The sequence below is a fragment of the Pempheris klunzingeri genome, chromosome 6 (genome assembly GCF_042242105.1).
Source record: "Pempheris klunzingeri isolate RE-2024b chromosome 6, fPemKlu1.hap1, whole genome shotgun sequence".
Classification (NCBI taxonomy): domain Eukaryota; kingdom Metazoa; phylum Chordata; class Actinopteri; order Acropomatiformes; family Pempheridae; genus Pempheris; species Pempheris klunzingeri.
Window position 1 is genome coordinate 12511187 of NC_092017.1, and position 18246 is coordinate 12529432.

General features: G+C 39.1%; 1 protein-coding gene across 1 annotated transcript; it reads left to right on the plus strand.

The window, feature by feature from the left end:
* Positions 1 to 3467: 3467 nt before the first annotated feature.
* firrm (fignl1 interacting regulator of recombination and mitosis) lies at positions 3468 to 18141 on the plus strand. The gene is made up of 23 exons (XM_070832109.1): positions 3468 to 3490; positions 3578 to 3666; positions 4035 to 4139; positions 4290 to 4430; positions 5034 to 5196; positions 5339 to 5423; positions 5578 to 5716; positions 6075 to 6164; positions 6281 to 6345; positions 6463 to 6611; positions 9001 to 9130; positions 10140 to 10326; positions 10638 to 10720; positions 10912 to 10963; positions 11514 to 11603; positions 13324 to 13509; positions 14299 to 14418; positions 16151 to 16246; positions 16333 to 16446; positions 16877 to 16981; positions 17075 to 17155; positions 17237 to 17383; positions 17771 to 18141. Exons 2-23 carry the CDS (start codon positions 3601 to 3603, stop codon positions 17978 to 17980), a joined length of 2604 nt encoding a protein of 867 aa, XP_070688210.1. The 5' UTR covers positions 3468 to 3490; positions 3578 to 3600; the 3' UTR covers positions 17981 to 18141.
* Positions 18142 to 18246: the final 105 nt, after the last annotated feature.

Here is an 18246-nt window from a genome sequence, read left to right on the forward strand (position 1 = left end):
TTTTGTCTTTAATTCGATGTTGTACACCCATGTTATAGATATTAATCAAAACCTATTACCTTTATTCCCATGAGATTTCACCATCCATATCACAACAGTCTACATCCTTTTCCTCTGGGTTTTCCCCACATGAGGTTGACTGGGTCTGTAATGAGACATGATGTATTCCAGCAGTGGAGCACACTCTTACCATTACTGTAATTTTTTGTTTGTGACTCACCATTAAGATGGTGAGTTATAGAGAAAACATTCGGAGGAAGAGTGTCGGTGTAACTCAGAATTAGCCACTGTTGGCACACTGCATAGGGCTCCTTTCACCTTGACCCTCATTGGCGGACTTAACGTAGACACTGATTCTGATACTGCCAGGTAGGCTGTGATCTCAAAAAAAAAAAGAAGAAGGCATATTCCTTCCGCTTTCCTTCTAAAATCCGGAGCCAGTTTCCTACAAACTGATAACCTTTCTATTCTCTGCAAACAGGGAGGTCAGCACAAGAGGGAGAAGTCTTAAATAGTAAAAGACTCAACCCTTTTCTTGGAAAATGCATTTTACGGTAAGGCTTTGGACTTTACTTTAGGTAGACTTTGTTGATGACAAAACCATAATCAGTCTGTGTTGTCATGTAACAGTTAAAAGGGGATATTCTACAATCTGTTTGGAGACTTTTATCATAATCTGTACTTTTACTTTTACTTTTACTTGTTCCAGATGATCCTGTTTATATAATGCATTGTGCATTGCTCTTGAAGTATATTTTAAATGATAATTTGCCTGATTTATGTGATGCTTTTAGGCTGATAGATTATATCAACTTCACCTTTAATGTCTTTCAAATCTTTCTTACACCAAAAGCATACACTCTTTCACAAAGAGCAGGTCAGACATGCGTAGATCCATAGCTGCTTATAATAATGAAAATAACTGTACAGTTGGAAATGACAGGCACAGTCCATCTTGACATCAGGTGTCCGTCTTGATCTGTACTTGTTCAAGATGCTGCAAGATAAGCTGTAGTGATGCACTTTGACCTCCCTGTGGACAGAGCAAGTGAAAATAGAGCAATAAAAAATTTGAAACATGCTTTCCATCGTCCTCCTACAGTCAAACTATTGTATTCTACAGGATTTTCACCAATACTGAATGCTATGCTGAGATTAAAGTAATGAACCACTACTACATCAATAGTGGGAAAATACATACAAAGTACACTGCGAGCAGTACTACAACAAACAGTTTGTGAAGAGAGATAAGAATCAATGTGGAGTGTTTCCTAAACGAGGACTTAGTCCTTCCTGCAGCCACGGGCGCTAACACCTCAGGCTGTCGGGAAACAAAGGTGCAGCTAAAGCGTGATGGTTTACTTTAATGCACAAGATCTTATCGGTGAAACAATAGCTTACCAGACACAGATTTTATGGGGTCCGTCAGGTCAGAGCCAACTGAAATTCCAGACTCTTAAAGGATAAATGTCATACTTCCCTTTATTGATTTAAATACAATCTAAAAATTCCTAAACATCTCTACATCATTTTCGGTTTACCTGCATATTTCCTGGTAGGTGTTTGTTTAAATTACAGATGCACAAAAACACGGTACTGTATATGGCCAGAAACATGATGTCACTAACAATGTAACTAGGAAACTATGATTTCAAAATGTTTATATAAGTTGTGCTTCATTTTATCATTTTATGCAGAGTTTGCCATCAGGTCACAATGGATAAGCAGCCTAGAGTAGAATTTGTGAACAACCCTTACAGATGCAGGACTTCACATATCCTACATAAGACTGTCTAGTGACCATATAAGATTGTTATGTCATCATAAAGTAATCTAAAATCATTATTTGGTTGACAGTATATAACCATAACATCACTGTTAGGCCTATTTATTTATTTATTTTTTTCTTATCATTCTTACCTGTTTAATGCTCTTGATAGCCTTATTCCATATTATGTTATTCTATGTCCATAGAATAACATAATAAGATATGTATGAATATATGTAATATTCTACAACTTCCATTTTGTTGTACAACCCTATATTCTATATTGATAATGAAATATCCTTGTGTCCTGTAGTCTTGTATGGAGATAACATAGTGACCATTGCACTTTTGGGTGTTTTAACTTCATGATTTGTGAAAGCTTGTTGCCTCACATTTATTTTAGAGATCAACATTAAGATAAATCAACTCTAAAAGAACTTTCTCGTTGCTGAAGAAAGCATCGTACTTGTGCTTGAGAAATGTTCTGACAGCTTTTATATTGAGACACTGCCCTGGAATTGAATTATGTTTCCATCATTTATCATATTTCATTTTGCAACGGTCATCAAATTTATACTTATTAGTCTTAGTCCACTTTTCACAGGTAAATAAAAATGACACAAAAATCTGAATGACTTAATATCAACATCATTCACAGATATATTGACTTAGTACGTGTTTAAGGCTTAACTAAAATGTGCATTTAACATGTCTAAAATATTTGTATTTCACCTTTTTTTTTTTTTTAAACACCATAGCGTCACAATAATGGTTACTATTTTCAGCGCCTAGCAATCACTTTGTTCTCCTATTGGTTAAAATCTTTGAAATATAACATTTCAACCAATCAGAGTGAAGCAGATGAGCCGCGTTGCTGATAACGTCACATCCGACTCAAACAACGGCGCGCAGTCTTTGACCACAGTGACTTAACTTTCTGCTTTTCTTTCTTATGTGTTGTGTCCTTTCTTGAGCCTTTAACCAAAATGTAATGGCGACTTCAAGAGAAATAGATTCTTAGAAAAGTTTGTGTGCTTTATGCCTCTGAACGGAGGCTACAGTCTATCATTTATGGTAAGAAGCTGTATGTTTTATCCAAGTTAACATGTTCTACCGTGCTAACGTTAAATGTTAGCAAACCATACCGTAGCACACACGTTAGCTTAGTCTGAACTCTCTCAAGTTTAAACTATTACCGAAAATACAGATACGCAGTCGTACTTAAGTGACTGACTCATTCGCAGACATTGTTTTAAAGCTGTGTTGTGGTTTGGACAGCTGTCCTGACCGCCTCCGGTGTCTGCTGCCATCATGTCCCAGACCAACACGTCTCTCCTGGACGAGGTGGTGCAGTGGAGTCAGGAAACCTGCCGCCAGAAGCTCAAGTCTGTCCTGCCAGAACTCACTATATCCTGTCAGACGGGTTTTCACGGTTCAGAGCTTCATACCAATACTGTGTGTAAGGAGGGTCCACCGATATCAAGGTCAAAGACTTTGAAAATCATGAGAAAGCAACACAATCTGTGGGGTAATGTCAGAAGTTTAAGATGCATAGAAAACGAAACTCCTATAATTTGTTCTTGTTAAGCTATCGTAATTATGGCAATTCTGAAATATTTGGCAGCTGTATACAGTGGAAATGAATCTGCTTTAATGCTGTGGTTTTCCTTGACTGTTTACACTCTTTGCATCACAAGTCTGAGAGTTGGGATGATCATATACGTAAGTTTCCTCTGCACAATCCTTCCTCTGTGCCTTGAGTACTACCGTCTTGTATGAACTGTCTAAAGAAACACAACATCCCTACAGGCATACTGAAGATAATTACAGACATGTTTCTCCCTCACATTGGTCTGTCAGACGTGGAAGATGAATGTTTCTCCAAGATCTTACCAAAGGTAAATAGCATCATCAGTGCATATTGTGTTAAGGAGCTGTAATGTGAATACCTTCACTGGCACTTTTTAGATAACAGAGTCGCCCTAGGTCATTGAAAAAGTCTTTAAATGAAGTTATCTAAAGGCCATTAGAGATCCCAAACAGCATAATATTTGGTTATTTAAATATATAACATTTGAAATCTTAAGTTCAAGTTCAGTTTAGTCAGTTGGCACTGTTGTCTGAAGGGGAAACACCTGTAGGCACCCTTTTTCATTGTGATCGTAGGATTTGTTGATAGAACTGTCCTTACTGCTTCTTTTACATCTTCTCTTTAACATGTAATGATTTATCTGTGTGAATGTCTCCGTTTCACAAATGTCTGCAGGTGGTGACAATGTTTGACAGCATGATGAAAGAAATCTTGGACCAAGTTGGAGGACTGTCCAGTCAAAACAATGAATTGTGTGCATTACTAAGGAACATTCTGCAGGTACTTTTGTTATTACTGATTTTACTGTTCCATGAAAAGGCTGTTCAAATGGTACAATGAACACTTTACATGTTTTATGTATGTATGTATGTATATATTCTTACTTCATCCCTAATCCACATTTTGATAAGATCCCTCTGTCTGTTTCAGGCAATGATGCAGATAATTGATGCATTATCCACTTGTGTGCGCCACATTGGCACATTTGAGGAAGCACCTGACATAGTTGCCATCCGATCGTTACCAACTTGTATCCTGAAGGTCCTGAGGGAAACCTTTCAACACTGCAAGGTTGGTCGGTTTAGTTCACCACAAGTTGTAATACAGAGTACACTTGAACTCATTGAGTACATTTGTGCAGAGGTGGCTCCTAATCTGTAATGCATGTTTTTATGCATCTTAAATGATGCTGATTATTACGAAATTAGTAATCTTGTTATTAGTATTCAGAATAAGTTATTAGAATTAGTGAAGATACCTATTAATATGTACAAAAGAAGCATTAAGTAAAATTAGTGATGTAGATTTTGTGACTATGTGGGGCTAGTTTTATTTATACATGGGACTCATTATCAGTTTTTAAAACAAATCAATAATTCCGCTGTTTGGGTGACACTGGAATTTAAAAATACTATTTGCAGCATAAATGTATCTTGAGCTACTCAACAGCTCATTTGTGCTTCTTTCTTCTCTTCTTATTACAATCTATTATTAGCAAAATTATCATGTGATTTACAACTTCTTGCAGCAGAAACACGCCCACTTAGGGGTGTAAAGAACATAAAATCTGGTCACAAATTAGTTTAAATGGATTTTTCTTTATTTGGCTTTTTTGGTTAAGATCTATAAGAGTGAAAATGTTGAGTTTAAGCACACTCTGCATGTTGTCCTCAGGAGAGTGACGTGGTTTACTGTGGTCGTCTGTCCCTGGTGGCTGACCTGCTGCAGGGACTCTTTAAGGAGGCCTATTCCCTCCAGAAGGGTCTGCTAGAGCTGCTGGACAGGATCTCCCTCGACAGCAGTGCCTCCGAGGAGGAGGTCTCTGATATTGTAACGGGTGTGTGCTTTTGTGTATATTTGCGTTTGCATCTGTCTGTTTTCCACTGCCTTGCCATTTGTCATTAAGCCCTTCTTTTGTTGTACTTGTATACCTTCAATGTTGTCTTCAATTGACTGAAGTTATTTGTCATCTTCCTCAGTGATTCACAGCCTGCTGGATATCTGCTCTATTATCTCCAACCTGGATATAGCACTGCATGCAAACACATGGAAATTCCTCATCAAGTCAGTTCAGAAAACATTCATGTTGACACTTGTGCTTTTATTAATGTCACATTGTCTGTCATTTTAGATGGGCCATTTTTATAAGACTTGGATGAATTTAGTAGTTAATTTAGCAAGTGAGTGACTCATTTTTAACAGTCATTACTCTGTTCAGACAGAGTCTTAAGTACCAGTCATTGGTGGAGGAACATCTGCACCACGGGGACATCAGCAGCAGCCTGTGTGACAACCTGTTGGCCTCCTTCCACAACTGTGTAGAGTTGGCTGAACAGATTAAACATGCTGGTCTGCAGGTAGGAACGCTCTGTTGAACGAGTGCCTATTGCGTTTTTTAATAGTTTTTTGAAGCTTTGTTGTTTTTTGTTCACCTGAATTAATGTAAGCTTAATAATAAGTAAATGGGGTTGCACAAGTACAGTGCAATACGTTTTTTTTCACTGTTCAGATACTGATTAGTCACCATAATGTAAGACATTTCTGTGATAGTTAGTGTTCATTGTAGCCCATATATTGAAAGAATAATGGATTTTTTCCTGTGTTATAACCTTTTGTTCTCAGGAAAAGTCGACACTTGGGTGTCTTAGTGCAAGGTTAAGAGTAGACTTGATCTCTGTCACCCTTTTGTCTTGATGCTCTTTTGTCTTGTTAAAGGAGGCAACACAAAGCCCAGACTACAAGCTATTCCAGAAAACTGCAAAGATGTGCAGATTTTTTGCCAACACTTTGGTTCATTACATAAAGGTACTGAAAATCAAGGATCTTCTTACAATCCTGTCTGCTACATTTTTTTATTGTCTACTTCAGAGTACAAAAGTAGCTGAACTTACATCCGATCATTCCCATTATCCTTTGAACAGGAATTCAAATATTTTCTGACAAAGTATTGCAGCTGCTTTCACCAACTCTACCTCCAGATCATCAGGTACGTGATTTTTGTCTGCGGTTTAAAGAAGCAGATTCAGACTGAAATTTATCCATTGACTTGACAATTATTGAGTAGTGTGGAAACATAAATTCTGCTGTGCATCATGTCTTTTAGCAAGTTCCCTCCCAGCTTATGTGCTCCAGCGCTGCCCTCGGCTCTGTCTGAGGAGCTCAAAGCAGCAGCTCTGGTTCCCATGGATGCCCTACTGCTCCAGCTGGTGCCTTTAAGGCCTTTTGCTGAAGTTGTCCTCCAGCAGGACTTGCGTGAGTTTAAAGTTTATCCTCCTCTTGCTATTTTTCCCAGATACAGTTGCAGGGTTGATAGATGCTTTACTGTCTCCCTTTGTAGTGTTGTTGCTGTGTACCATTTTGATTTCCCATTCTAATACCATAAATGATGCAATATGTACTAATATAATGCACTATTAGGGCAGTGTTATACAATAAATAATGTGTAGTATATTTTGTAATTGTAACAGAAAATAATAGGTCTTGTGGTGGCAGAAGTGCATAATACTGTGACTTCGGAACAGTACTGCCAATTTCCAATTTGAAGTCTTAACAAAAAGGGCAATGTCATTAAAGGATATTCTACTTTTGTTATATTTTCTAAACTTGCTAGAGGTATACACCACCTGCCATTGTTGTTTTTTATTTAATTTGCAAGTAACGTCTTCATTTTTGTGAGACAATGGTGTCTTTATCCTATTTCAATACCCATTTTATCTAGTGCTAGTGTAACACTAACATCTTACCAAGGACTACAGATGAATAATTGCTTTTTCTTGTTTTTGTTAAAGTGATTTTTACAAGATTCACTTTCCCTTAGATGAGTTAGTAAATAAAGCAATTGCTTGTGTTTATATTTACTCACACATCAACATTGGCATATGATTTAGTACAGGGGTGTCCAAACTTTTTGCAAAGAGGGCCATATTTGGGAGGTGAAAATGCGTGGGGGGCCAACCATTCAGCCTGACACTTTTTGAACCATTAACATTAAATGCAAATGAAATATTTCATGAAATTTTTTTTATTGCAAATGGCATACTTTTCATGTCTTAACACAGAAAACAAATCTAAAGTTTCACTCTGCCTTTCATATTTGAAGACCACATAAAAAAGGTAAAAGTCTGTCTGGAAAAAAACATCTTTTTGAAACATTTTGATGTTGAATTTCAACATTTTGAAACATTACATATTATTCACTATGAAATGCTCACTATGAACTTCTAAATTCAAATGTTTACAGGAAAATAACACTAACAGTTACAATTGGATAATGTTCATTTGATAACGTTACTTTAAAACCGACAATTAAGTAAGAAAGCATGGCTTTACTTTGTCGACATGTTTCGACTGCATCTGCAGTCTTTTTCCTTGAAAAAGACTGTTTTCTTACTGAATTGTCGGTATAAAAGTAACGTTATCCTACTAACAGTTATGTTATACAATAGTACAAAACATTGAGGGGTATATGAATCCCTGTATTACTCGTGATCAAAAAGGAGAAAGTCAGTGTTTTTCATAATTTCAATTTTAGACTCAGATCAAATGTCAGATTTAATGTCAGATGAAACATCTTCAATTCTCCGTACCACAGTGTTACGGGCCAGGCAAACATTACCAAATGATTGCCTTTTCTCAGGACAAATTTTCTCCACAATTTTCATCACGCAGTCTTTAATGAATTCACCCTCAGTAGAGGGTTTGCAGTGCTTGGCAATCAGTGTTGCCACCTCACAACTTGCCTTTGTGGCATTTTCATTAGATTCACGGGCTCTTGTAAAAAAGCACTGCTGTGCCGTCGAAGCAGCTTCCAGTTGCTTCAATTTTGTGCCACGTTCGTTCTCAGTTAGCTTGTCGTAGTTAGCGTGTGTTGTCTGGTTGTGCCTCTTGATGTTGAACTCCTTGAAAACAGCCACAGTCTCCTGGCAAATTAGGGAGACACAGTTGTTTCGTATTTCGAAAAAATGCTCCAATTTCCATTTGTCTTGAAAGCGGCGGCCCTCGCTGTCAACTTTCCTTTTTTTATTTACAGTCGCCATTTTGACAATGCCCTTTGACCCTTGTGAGGAGGGTCAAAGTTTCCCGCGGCGAGAGTGTGGCCACAGGCCTGCTGCCATCTTCTGGTAAAATAAATAGTTTTTTGTACTCTGTATATTATTGTATTTTATGGTCAACAGTGCTGGCGGCCGCATATTATTGATTTTATGACAGAAGCTGCGGGCCGCAGGAAATTTGAACACGGGCCGCATTTGGCCCACGGGCCGGACTTTGGACACCCCTGATTTAGTATTAATACACCAATTCCACTTTTCTTGTCCAATCAGGTGATTTAGATCAACATCAGTTCTGATACTAGCCCAGTATATTGCATCAGCTCATACTAATATAATGTATAGTTAAGAGTTAGACACAGTGCCCAATTTAAGGAGCCTCAAGGACACATGCCCGCTTATTCTCCAAAGTTTTACATATTTCTGCAGTAATCCAATTTATAATAGCAAGTGTGTTGTGTTTGGGAAAATGTTGATTGCATGTTCTTGCTCAAAAGAATGTTGGTATTGTGTTTGTAGCTGCTGACTGAATCCTGTGTAATATAATATTCAGCATACAATCCTAGAATGACCCCTGCTTTGTTTGTCTGCAGGTTTGGGTCCTGAACACGAGCTTCCTCAGTGTCTTTTGCTGGTCAGTGTCCTGGATCAGCTGAGCTCCCAACCACAGGAGGTGTTGCAGCTCTGGTACACTGGCAGCCAGTTCTCAGAGGAGACACCCAGGTGATGAATAGTGTTTTACTGTTGTCTTTGGTTACCAAACAGGGATATTGTTGTTTTTTTTAATGATTGATTTAAGTTTTTTCCTTTTATATAGAAACTTAAATCAATTTCACCTCCAACGTAACTGATTAAATCTGATTTTTAATCATGTTTAGATGTTTAAACTGCTTTTTGAATTAGTATTATGATGGTGATATAACACGAAGAAGAAGTGAAATAGAACAATAAATACACCAACATTACACGCTGCACAGCTGGAATATTCAGTGTGGTACCTAATCACGATTAATTCTGATAGTCACTCAACCTTTGCTCATAGATATACAAACAATTTTTTCTCTATTTTTTTCTCTGTTTTATTCGAGATCTCTCTCCCCTGTCATCACTACATTTTGTGCTCCAGCTCATTATTGTCGTATTTTTAACCACTCTACTGATGTTCAGTTCGCTGCTGCTTTTGAAATCTTGTCCCACTTATGTTGCTCCCCCTCACCTTTTTTAAACACCTCAACTAATTTTAAACATGCAGTGGCGCAACCATTTTTAAAAAAATTTGTCCTAGTCCTCCAAAATTCTCTAAAATGTGAGAGAAAGTTGTACCAATACAACTTCCTTTCTGGACACACATGGCATTCTTGAGTTGCTGCTCTCTGGTTTTAAAGCCCTTCACTGCACTGAATCTGCACTTTTAAAAGTTTTTAAAGATCTTTTATTAGCTACTGACTACGGGGACTCTGCCATTCTTATGCTTTTAGATCTCACAGCTGCATTTTACACAGTAGACCATAGAATCCTCATCTCTCTTCTGGAGCACTGGGTTGGTATTAAAAGGTACTGCTCTGGAGTGGTTCAGGTCTTACACATAAAACACATTAGTTAAAAACTGACTATAGACGAAGTGTGAAAGTTTATCATTCAGCAGTCCTGAAAAAGATGCTATTTGGTTATGTATTTAAGGTAACGTGCAAATATGTCTGAAATGCTTGTTTTCCATCTCCTCTTTCTCTAGACATCCTCTGTACCAGGCCTTGTTCACTAGTTTCAGACGGTGCTATACTGAGCGTCAGGTACCGGTGCTGTTGCCAGGGGTGATGATGAAGGGTCAGGCCCAGGTCCAGGTCTCTCTGCACCATCATATCTGTGTGCACCTTTGTGCCAGTGTGGCTGCGCTTCCCCCAGCATACTTCCCAGTGCTGGTGAGGTCTACACACATAAGCACATACACTGTAGCATAAACGGTGTCAGTAGAAGCTGTATATTGATTAATGTCTTGCTAATAATGTTCAGACTATGTTCCATCATGTATGTGTAGGTTTAGGCAGTATGTCTGCTTACTTCTCCCTTAACTGGACAGAAAAATCAAGCCGATTTTTTTTTTTTTTTTTACACGTAAAAAACTAGAGAATTAAGTTTTCTTTAGCTTTGGACTTGAAGTTTATTTTTTTTTACCTTGTTTACCACCCTCCTATCTCTCCGACTTCCCCTCTCCTTTATCTTTGTTTTTCAGGAGTCTTGTTTTGTCGGTGCTGTGTTGCAGGCTGATGCTCAGACAGCTCTACTGGCAACAGACGTGTGGTGCTTTACAGCTCGGTGAGAGTGGGGTTACATATACAGTATCTACACTGTGTGCAGCTGTATTTTGATCAGGGGCAGACTTTTCAGCAGTCTGTGTCATCACAAACCTTACATTTCAGGCATCTTTAGACTTATTACAGCCACTGTTTCACCTTTTTTCTGTACTATATTGAATCCACTGCTGATTTTGCCTTCTCTGCTCACAGGTACGGGACAGCAGAGCTTTGTCTACACCATGTACTCCTCATTGCTCAGCTGGTGGGTAAAGACTGAGAAAACGCAGAATAGAGTTGAGAGAATACATTTTGTGGTCCTGTTTTGTTTTGATTTGAGAGAAAGGGGGGTGGCAGTTTTACATCCCATTTTCACAAATTAATTGTGAAGATTCTCAGTAGATCTTCATAATATTGACTAATGAAATGTTGTCGCCATCTCTGATAGACACCACAAGGTCATGGATGTTTGACCATGCTATGACCTCTTCCTGAGCTCTCTAAAATAACTCTAAATCCCCTTAATCTCTCTCTGTTGGGTTATGGATTGGTATGGGGTCCTCCCTGTTTTCTGTGGCACCCCAGCGGAGGTGACAATTGGTGTTGTTGGACCTTGGGAACACATTTTATAGCCTTTTACGTCATTACATCATGATGTTGAGCTGGATCCCACTCATTTCCATACACATCCCCCTCCCTCAGCTCCTCACCTCTTTCCTGCCCTGATGCCCTGGTGATTTTACTCCTCCTGAGCCTTCACACTGACACTCATACTGTTCCTCACCTCCTCTCTGCTTCTCCCTCTTCTCCTTCAGGTGAAAGCATGCACCACTGAGTGTTACCAGTCGTTCCACCTGGGCCTGCTGCTCAAACGCATGGTTTTCCTCATGACGCCAAACCACCAGGTTAGAAATACTGAACATTTTTATGAACTCAGAAATTTCTCAAGATTCTCAATGCACATCAAATTTTTAAGTTTTGTATTGAAATTCACTTATAAACAGATAAGTCACAGTTACTACGATCATATTTACCAGTTCAGTAAATAATAATAGTCACAGCATAGACAATTTTTATAACAACATTTGTATTATGTTACACAAAAAAATATATATCGCAAGAATTTAAAACTGGACAGCATGCTTTCTATACATATGGGGATTTTTCAACATTCCATGCACAAAGTTGGTAACATGAAGAATCAACAGAATATGGTGATGGGCCACCAGAACAGCTCCAGTGCTGCTTGGTGTAGATTCTCTCTTCTCAGGAGCTTTTTGCTGGAGTGATGAACACCGTTATCCCTTATGGTGATTAGGAGCACTTTTCAACACATTGGTCCAAAATATCCCATAGGTGTTCCGTTGGGCTGAGATCTGGTGACTGCAAAGCCATATTATACAACGATGTTTTAATGTTTTTCAGTGACCACCTAGAATCTTAGAATCAGCTGCATTCCTTAGTTTTACACTTATTTACTTTGCTTTACTCCTTTCATTTGTCTGTATCAGCCCCCAGAAAATAAGAGTCGTAGTTTCTGATTTTGGATGATGCTTGTTGGTTGTTTCTGCAAAATAAAAAACACATTGAACTGTACAAGATCCTAACCTTGATATAAGATATCTCATTAATCAGAATGGCTGTTTAAAAAAAAGTCTCAATGTGTCTTAAGTTCACATTTACTTAAAAAGTATTAATAGCCTCAAATTCAAGTAAAATGAAGCACAAATTGCCTGAACATTTGATCTCTAGCGAACTCAACAAGCAAGTGCCTTTGTTATCCTGTTTCAGTCATTTAGGTTTGTGTCCCCTGTTGACCACTGTAGCGTCTGTCTGGTAGGCATGGAGGGAGCTAGCTGCTCCGCTAACCTGCAAACACTCCAGTTTCTGTGGGATTGTTTCCTTCATCATTTTAACGTTTTCTCTCCAGTGATTATTTTCAGCTGTTAATCTCCAGTATTTCAGAGCACGTCTCACTTATGTCAGTGCACCTGTCAACTTGAGCTGGTGATTGGCAGCGATCCCTCACACATTCCCTCTTCATAGGATAAATATGAGGACTGATTTTGGTTAAATAATGTGTAGGAAACATTGTCTGGTAAATAACTGTCCATGTTTTTGGCAAAAAATGAGCATTAAAAAGTGGGGTGATCATCAGTCCAGTCTATGCAAGAAGGTTGATGTCTGTAAGCTAAATTAGACAGCTTGACATTTACCTATTTATTTAAAAGTCTAAAGGACTCTAAATGACTTTCAGCATAGAAATTGGCCTTCTAACTTGATATCACCTCATTTTAGACTCTAGCCTTAAGACAGTTGTAGGGATTAATATCATTGAGGACAATGTAAAAAACAAAGTAAAAAATGTACTTGGACAAGCGTTATTTAACTCAACCAGTTATTGCCACTGTGCCTTATTCTTCATTTATTACTGCCAATATATGAAGAGTATGCCTACATTTGCACATTTTATGTTATTTTTTATTGTAAAATTGGCCTCAATTTTAATCAAACTGTGGAATTAAAGAGTCTTTAAGTCTTACATTTAACTTGCTGATACATGTAGACACCCTGGTTAATCCAAAATGTGTGTCTGCTCTTTTATGTTTGTTTGTTTTTTTTCAGATGGAGCTGGTGGTGCGTTTCCCACCCTCTGACATGGAAAACCTTCCAGTGTGGCGACATGTCCTCCTCAGAGCTCTTTCACATGATGCCCGTCATCGTGTAGAGACCGACATCATTGGCCTCAGTCAAAAAGCTGTCACCAACTGGCAGAATGGAGGGCACAAACTAGGACAAGTAGATAAAGTGGTGAGGACGAATGAAATATAGGTTGTGGCAGAGGTGAGATTTGTAAACTCTGCACGATGTCGAATGTAAAATAAGGATAAATGGGTTTTAATGTGTATTTACTCTCAATTTTACCCCTGAAGGTAACAATGAAAATGTAGATATTGAAGTGATATTGAATACATGGAGAGAAAAGTGGCAGAACAAACATCAAGGCCAAGGCTGCCACATATTTATTGTCCTTGTGCACTACGAGAGAGTGGATAGACGACAGATGCCACAATAAATGATAAGATAAGCTTGTTCCTGTGGTTGAAAACAGGTTAGATAAGATTGTTATTAGTGACCTTTCTCCTTTGTTCAGTGAACTTTCAGTCCTTATTGAAGCGAGAGCCAAACTTGAGATCACTTTCTCATCATGTACCAGTATCTATTTCTAGATACAATAATACCCGTCTAGTACAATTTCGATTAAGTGGGAACTTGGCCTTCACAGTGTCTAGAGGTGTTATGTGATAATGTGTTTTGTCTTATTGGTTTTAGAAAATGACACATTATGGACTATTCTACATTTTATTTGGCCCAGATACATAGCTTCTGTCCTTTCATCCACCTCCAATTGTTCTTGTTAAAAGCAGTCTTCTGCGTCAGGGTGTTGCCGTTGTGTTTTCCAGCTGTTATCATTCTAATTCAGCCAGAATGATTAAATACAGCCAATACAACAATGCATGGAAGCAGGTGGCAGGATGGAACATTTGGAAAGAAACAAATTTACAATTGTAGTAATTACAAAGTCCCTTCTGTCTCCAGAATGTGGTGCTGTTATCCCTCCTAGCAGTGGTGCGGGGGCAGTCGTCTCCCGAAGAACAGTGTGTGTTGTCTGCAACAAGGTTAATCACACAGCTCTGGTTAAGAATGAGTCCAGATCAGGTGAGATCCAAGTATGTATATATATATATATATACACACACACACACACACACAGAGTTGTGGTCAAAAATTGACATACACTTGTAAAGAACATAATGTCATGGCTCTCTTGAGTTTCCAGTTATTTCTACAACTCTGATTTTTCTCTGATAGAGTGATTGGAACAGATACTTCTTTGTCACAAAAAACATTCATGAAGTTTGGTTCTTTTATGACTTTATTATGGGTCAACTGAAAAAGTGACCAAATCTGCTGGGTCAAAAATATACATACAGCAATGCTAATATTTGGTTGCATGTCCCTTGGCCATTTTCACTTCAATTAGGCGCTTTTGGTAGCCATCCACAAGCTTCTGGCAAGCTTCTGGTTGAATCTTTGACCACTCCTCTTGACAGGATTGGTGCAGTTCAGTTAAATTTGTTGGCTTTCTGACATGGACTTGTTTCTTCAGCATTGTCCACATGTTCTCAATGGGGTTTAAGTCAGGACTTTGGGAAGGCCATTCTAAAACCTTAATTCTAGCCTGATTTAGCCATTCCATTACCACTTTTGATGTGTGTCTGGGGTCATTGTCCTGTTGGAACACCCAACTGCGCCCAAGACCCAACCTTCGGGCTGATGATTTTAGGTTATCTTGAAGAATTTGAAGGTAATCCTCCTTCTTCATTATCCCATTTACTCTCTGTAAAGCACCAGTTCCATTGGCAGCAAAACAGCCCCACAGCATAATACTACCACCACCGTGCTTGACGGTAGGCATGGTGTTCTTGGGGTTAAAGGCCTCACCTTTTCTCCTCCAAACATATTGCTGAGCATTGTGGCCAAACAGCTCGATTTTTGTTTCGTCTGACCACAGAACTTTCCTCCAGAAGGTCTTATCTTTGTCCATGTGATCAGCAGCAAACTTCAGTCGAGCCTTAAGGTGCCGCTTTTGGAGCAAGGGCTTCCTTCTTGCACGGCAGCTTCTCAGTCCATGGGGATGCAAAACACGCTTGACTGTGGACACTGACACCTGTGTTCCAGCAGCTTCTAATTCTTGGCAGATCTGCTTTTTGGTGGTTCTCGGTTGACTCTTCACCCTCCTGACCAATTTTCTCTCAGCAGCAGGTGATAGCTTGCATTTTCTTCCTGATCGTGGCAGTGACAAAACAGTGCCATGCACTTTATACTTACAAACAATTGTTTGCACTGTTGCTCTTGGGACCTGCAGCTGCTTTGAAATGGCTCCAAGTGACTTTCCTGACTTGTTCAAGTCAATGATTCGCTTTTTCAGATCCGTGCTGAGCTCCTTTGACTTTCCGATTGTAGCGTTTGTGGGCGTTTGTATCCAATGAGCCCTATTTAAATGGCCTCAGAGAAGTCATCAGCTGTAGTCACTCATAATCACTCACAAGAAGTTAAGAGGCCACGCTATGGAGCTCATTTCATTGACACCAAAATTGCTAATTCATGTTGCTGTATGTATATTTTTGACCCAGCAGATTTGGTCACGTTTTCAGTTGACCCATAATAAAGTCATAAAAGAACCAAACTTCATGAATGCTTTTTGTGACAAAGTATCTGTTCCAATCACTCTATCAGAGATCTAATCAGAGTTGTAGAAATAACTGGAAACTCAAGAGAGCCATGACATTATGTTCTTTACAAGTGTATGTAAACTTTTGACCACAACTGTATATACACACACAGAGTAAATGCACGACCATTACCCCTGTAACCCACCATGCTCCAGGTGCAGACCCACCCTGTGCTCCAGTCTACTCTGCAACTGCTCCTGTCAATATCAGCTATTTTGGTGAAAAATATTGAACATCAAGTCATTCTTCAGGTGCGCCGTTTAGTTTTCGCAAAATCACATGAAGCTGGTGAAGGATGGAGAATACTTGTGTTGACAGGTGTGTGTGTGTCTCTCAGGCTCTGTTGTGTGTGGATACTGTGGTGTCTCAGAAGTGTGACGCTCAGCTGCTGCTGGCTGCTCTGGAGTTCCTCTCCTCGCTGGGGAAGATCTTTGTCCCTCCTGACAGCCAGGTAATGAAACCACATTACAGCAAATGATGATTTCGCCTTTATTTCCTCCTGCTTGTTACTCACTGCTGCTCAAGGACAATTACTCTGCTGCTGTTCTCATTGGAAGTCACTCCTAACATCTTTGACTCTGCAAAACCTTCAACTGACTCAACATGTTAAAACATTTTTTTAGGAAGTTAATTAAAATTTCAATCATCTGTTGTTCATTATACAACAATTCTTGTAACTTACTGATGAAGTGTTCCCTCTTTCATATACTCATTAAGTGAATACCTTTGTATTGCCAAGTATGCAGTTTGAAACAGCACTTGGGGTTGTGCATTTGTCTGTATTTTTGACTGCATAGATCATTGATCGATCTGTTTACATGAAGAAAAATCTGTTACAAGAATTGAAACTTTAGATTCACACCAACATTTTTGTCCCACAGAATCAAATTCTGCCAAGGCTGAGTAGCCTGTTTACTGTCCTCTTGGCTAACAGATCCTGGCTCCTGCATCAGCACTCCCTGGAGGCCTTTTCTCACTTTGCAGAGGTGCGACGGTTGGTTTTACCGATGTTTCAGATGAAATCCTATGCATTGTTTTTTGCCTTTCCATATATTTAATTTGTCCTTTTGGTATTTAAGATAACGAACCATGAAGAGGTCATTTCCCAGAGTTTGAGTGATGAAGATACCAAGACGAAGGTGGTGAACTATCTTAGTAAGGTAAGGGATGCCAACATGTTGCAATGAAGACCAACCATGGATAATGCAGATGGATGTAAACAAGTCTGTGTTTTGTTGTAGACTGTGAACGCACAGGAAGATGTGGAGTCACGCCTCCAGAGGCTCAAGCTGGAGACGGTACTTATTAAGCAACACAACAAGAGGCTGGAGAACGACGAAGAAAATACTTCTAAGAAACTGGCCGCTGAGGCTGTTGCAGATTCAGAGGTCAGTGATGTCATTTTGTTCAATTGAAACTTCATTCACAGGCTTCTCTCATGGCGTCATTTCACATTTATATTGTCAGTCGGCCAGTGCGACACTACCTCCTAGTGTACATGTACCCCATGTACACTGTCACCATGGTTTCCCTGATCTTCTGTTGAAAGCCCATTTCTGGTGGTTTCCATTGCCCAGATACAGTTTTCCTAAAATATACCAATTTGAGATTGCAAGTGGTTGCAAAATACTTCTCAGTAAAAACTATGTAATTACATTAATGGTTAAATTTAATTCATACAAGCCAGACCTCTACCTCATCTGATGTAAAATGCAGTCACGTGTGAGTGAGAATTAAAGATGTATATTGTTCCTGTTATTACTCCTCCCTTTCAGCCTTGTCCAAAGAGAGCTCGGCAGGAGGGCAGCACAGAGGCGGAATATAGCCGCTTCATCCAGACAGCGGAGAGTGCTTTGAAAGCCCTACAGGCTCTCACAGAGGGGAAAGCCACCAGCACTGCACCACCTCCACAGTGGCTGGGATCCAAACTACAGGAGCTGCAGACCCTCATAACCCACATCAGTACAACCAGACACACAACATAGTCTGCGCCACCTTGTTTTTTAGCAACAGATTATTTACTTAATGTATATAAAAACTATTTAATAACAGTCCGGGTCTGTGAAAGTCTGAATATTCTTTATATACCCTGCTGTAAAGTTTCTTTACTTTTTAAACCTGTGAATCTGTGGTCAGTCCTGATTGATATTAGTTCATTAAACTTGTTTGAATACAAAGCATTTCTCATGTTTTCTATTCAGCACTGAGTCAAAATTATAGTTATCAAAATTATGCTACTAGAAAATTCTGT

Bases quoted from the DNA above. Each gene is read 5' to 3' on its own strand.
- firrm (XM_070832109.1), top strand. From the start codon at position 3,601: ATGTTTCTCCCTCACATTGGTCTGTCAGACGTGGAAGATGAATGTTTC. The intron at 5,424-5,577 runs GTCAGTTCAGAA...TACTCTGTTCAG, and splicing joins ACATGGAAATTCCTCATCAA to ACAGAGTCTTAAGTACCAGT. The intron at 17,156-17,236 runs GTAAGGGATGCC...GTTTTGTTGTAG, and splicing joins TGGTGAACTATCTTAGTAAG to ACTGTGAACGCACAGGAAGA.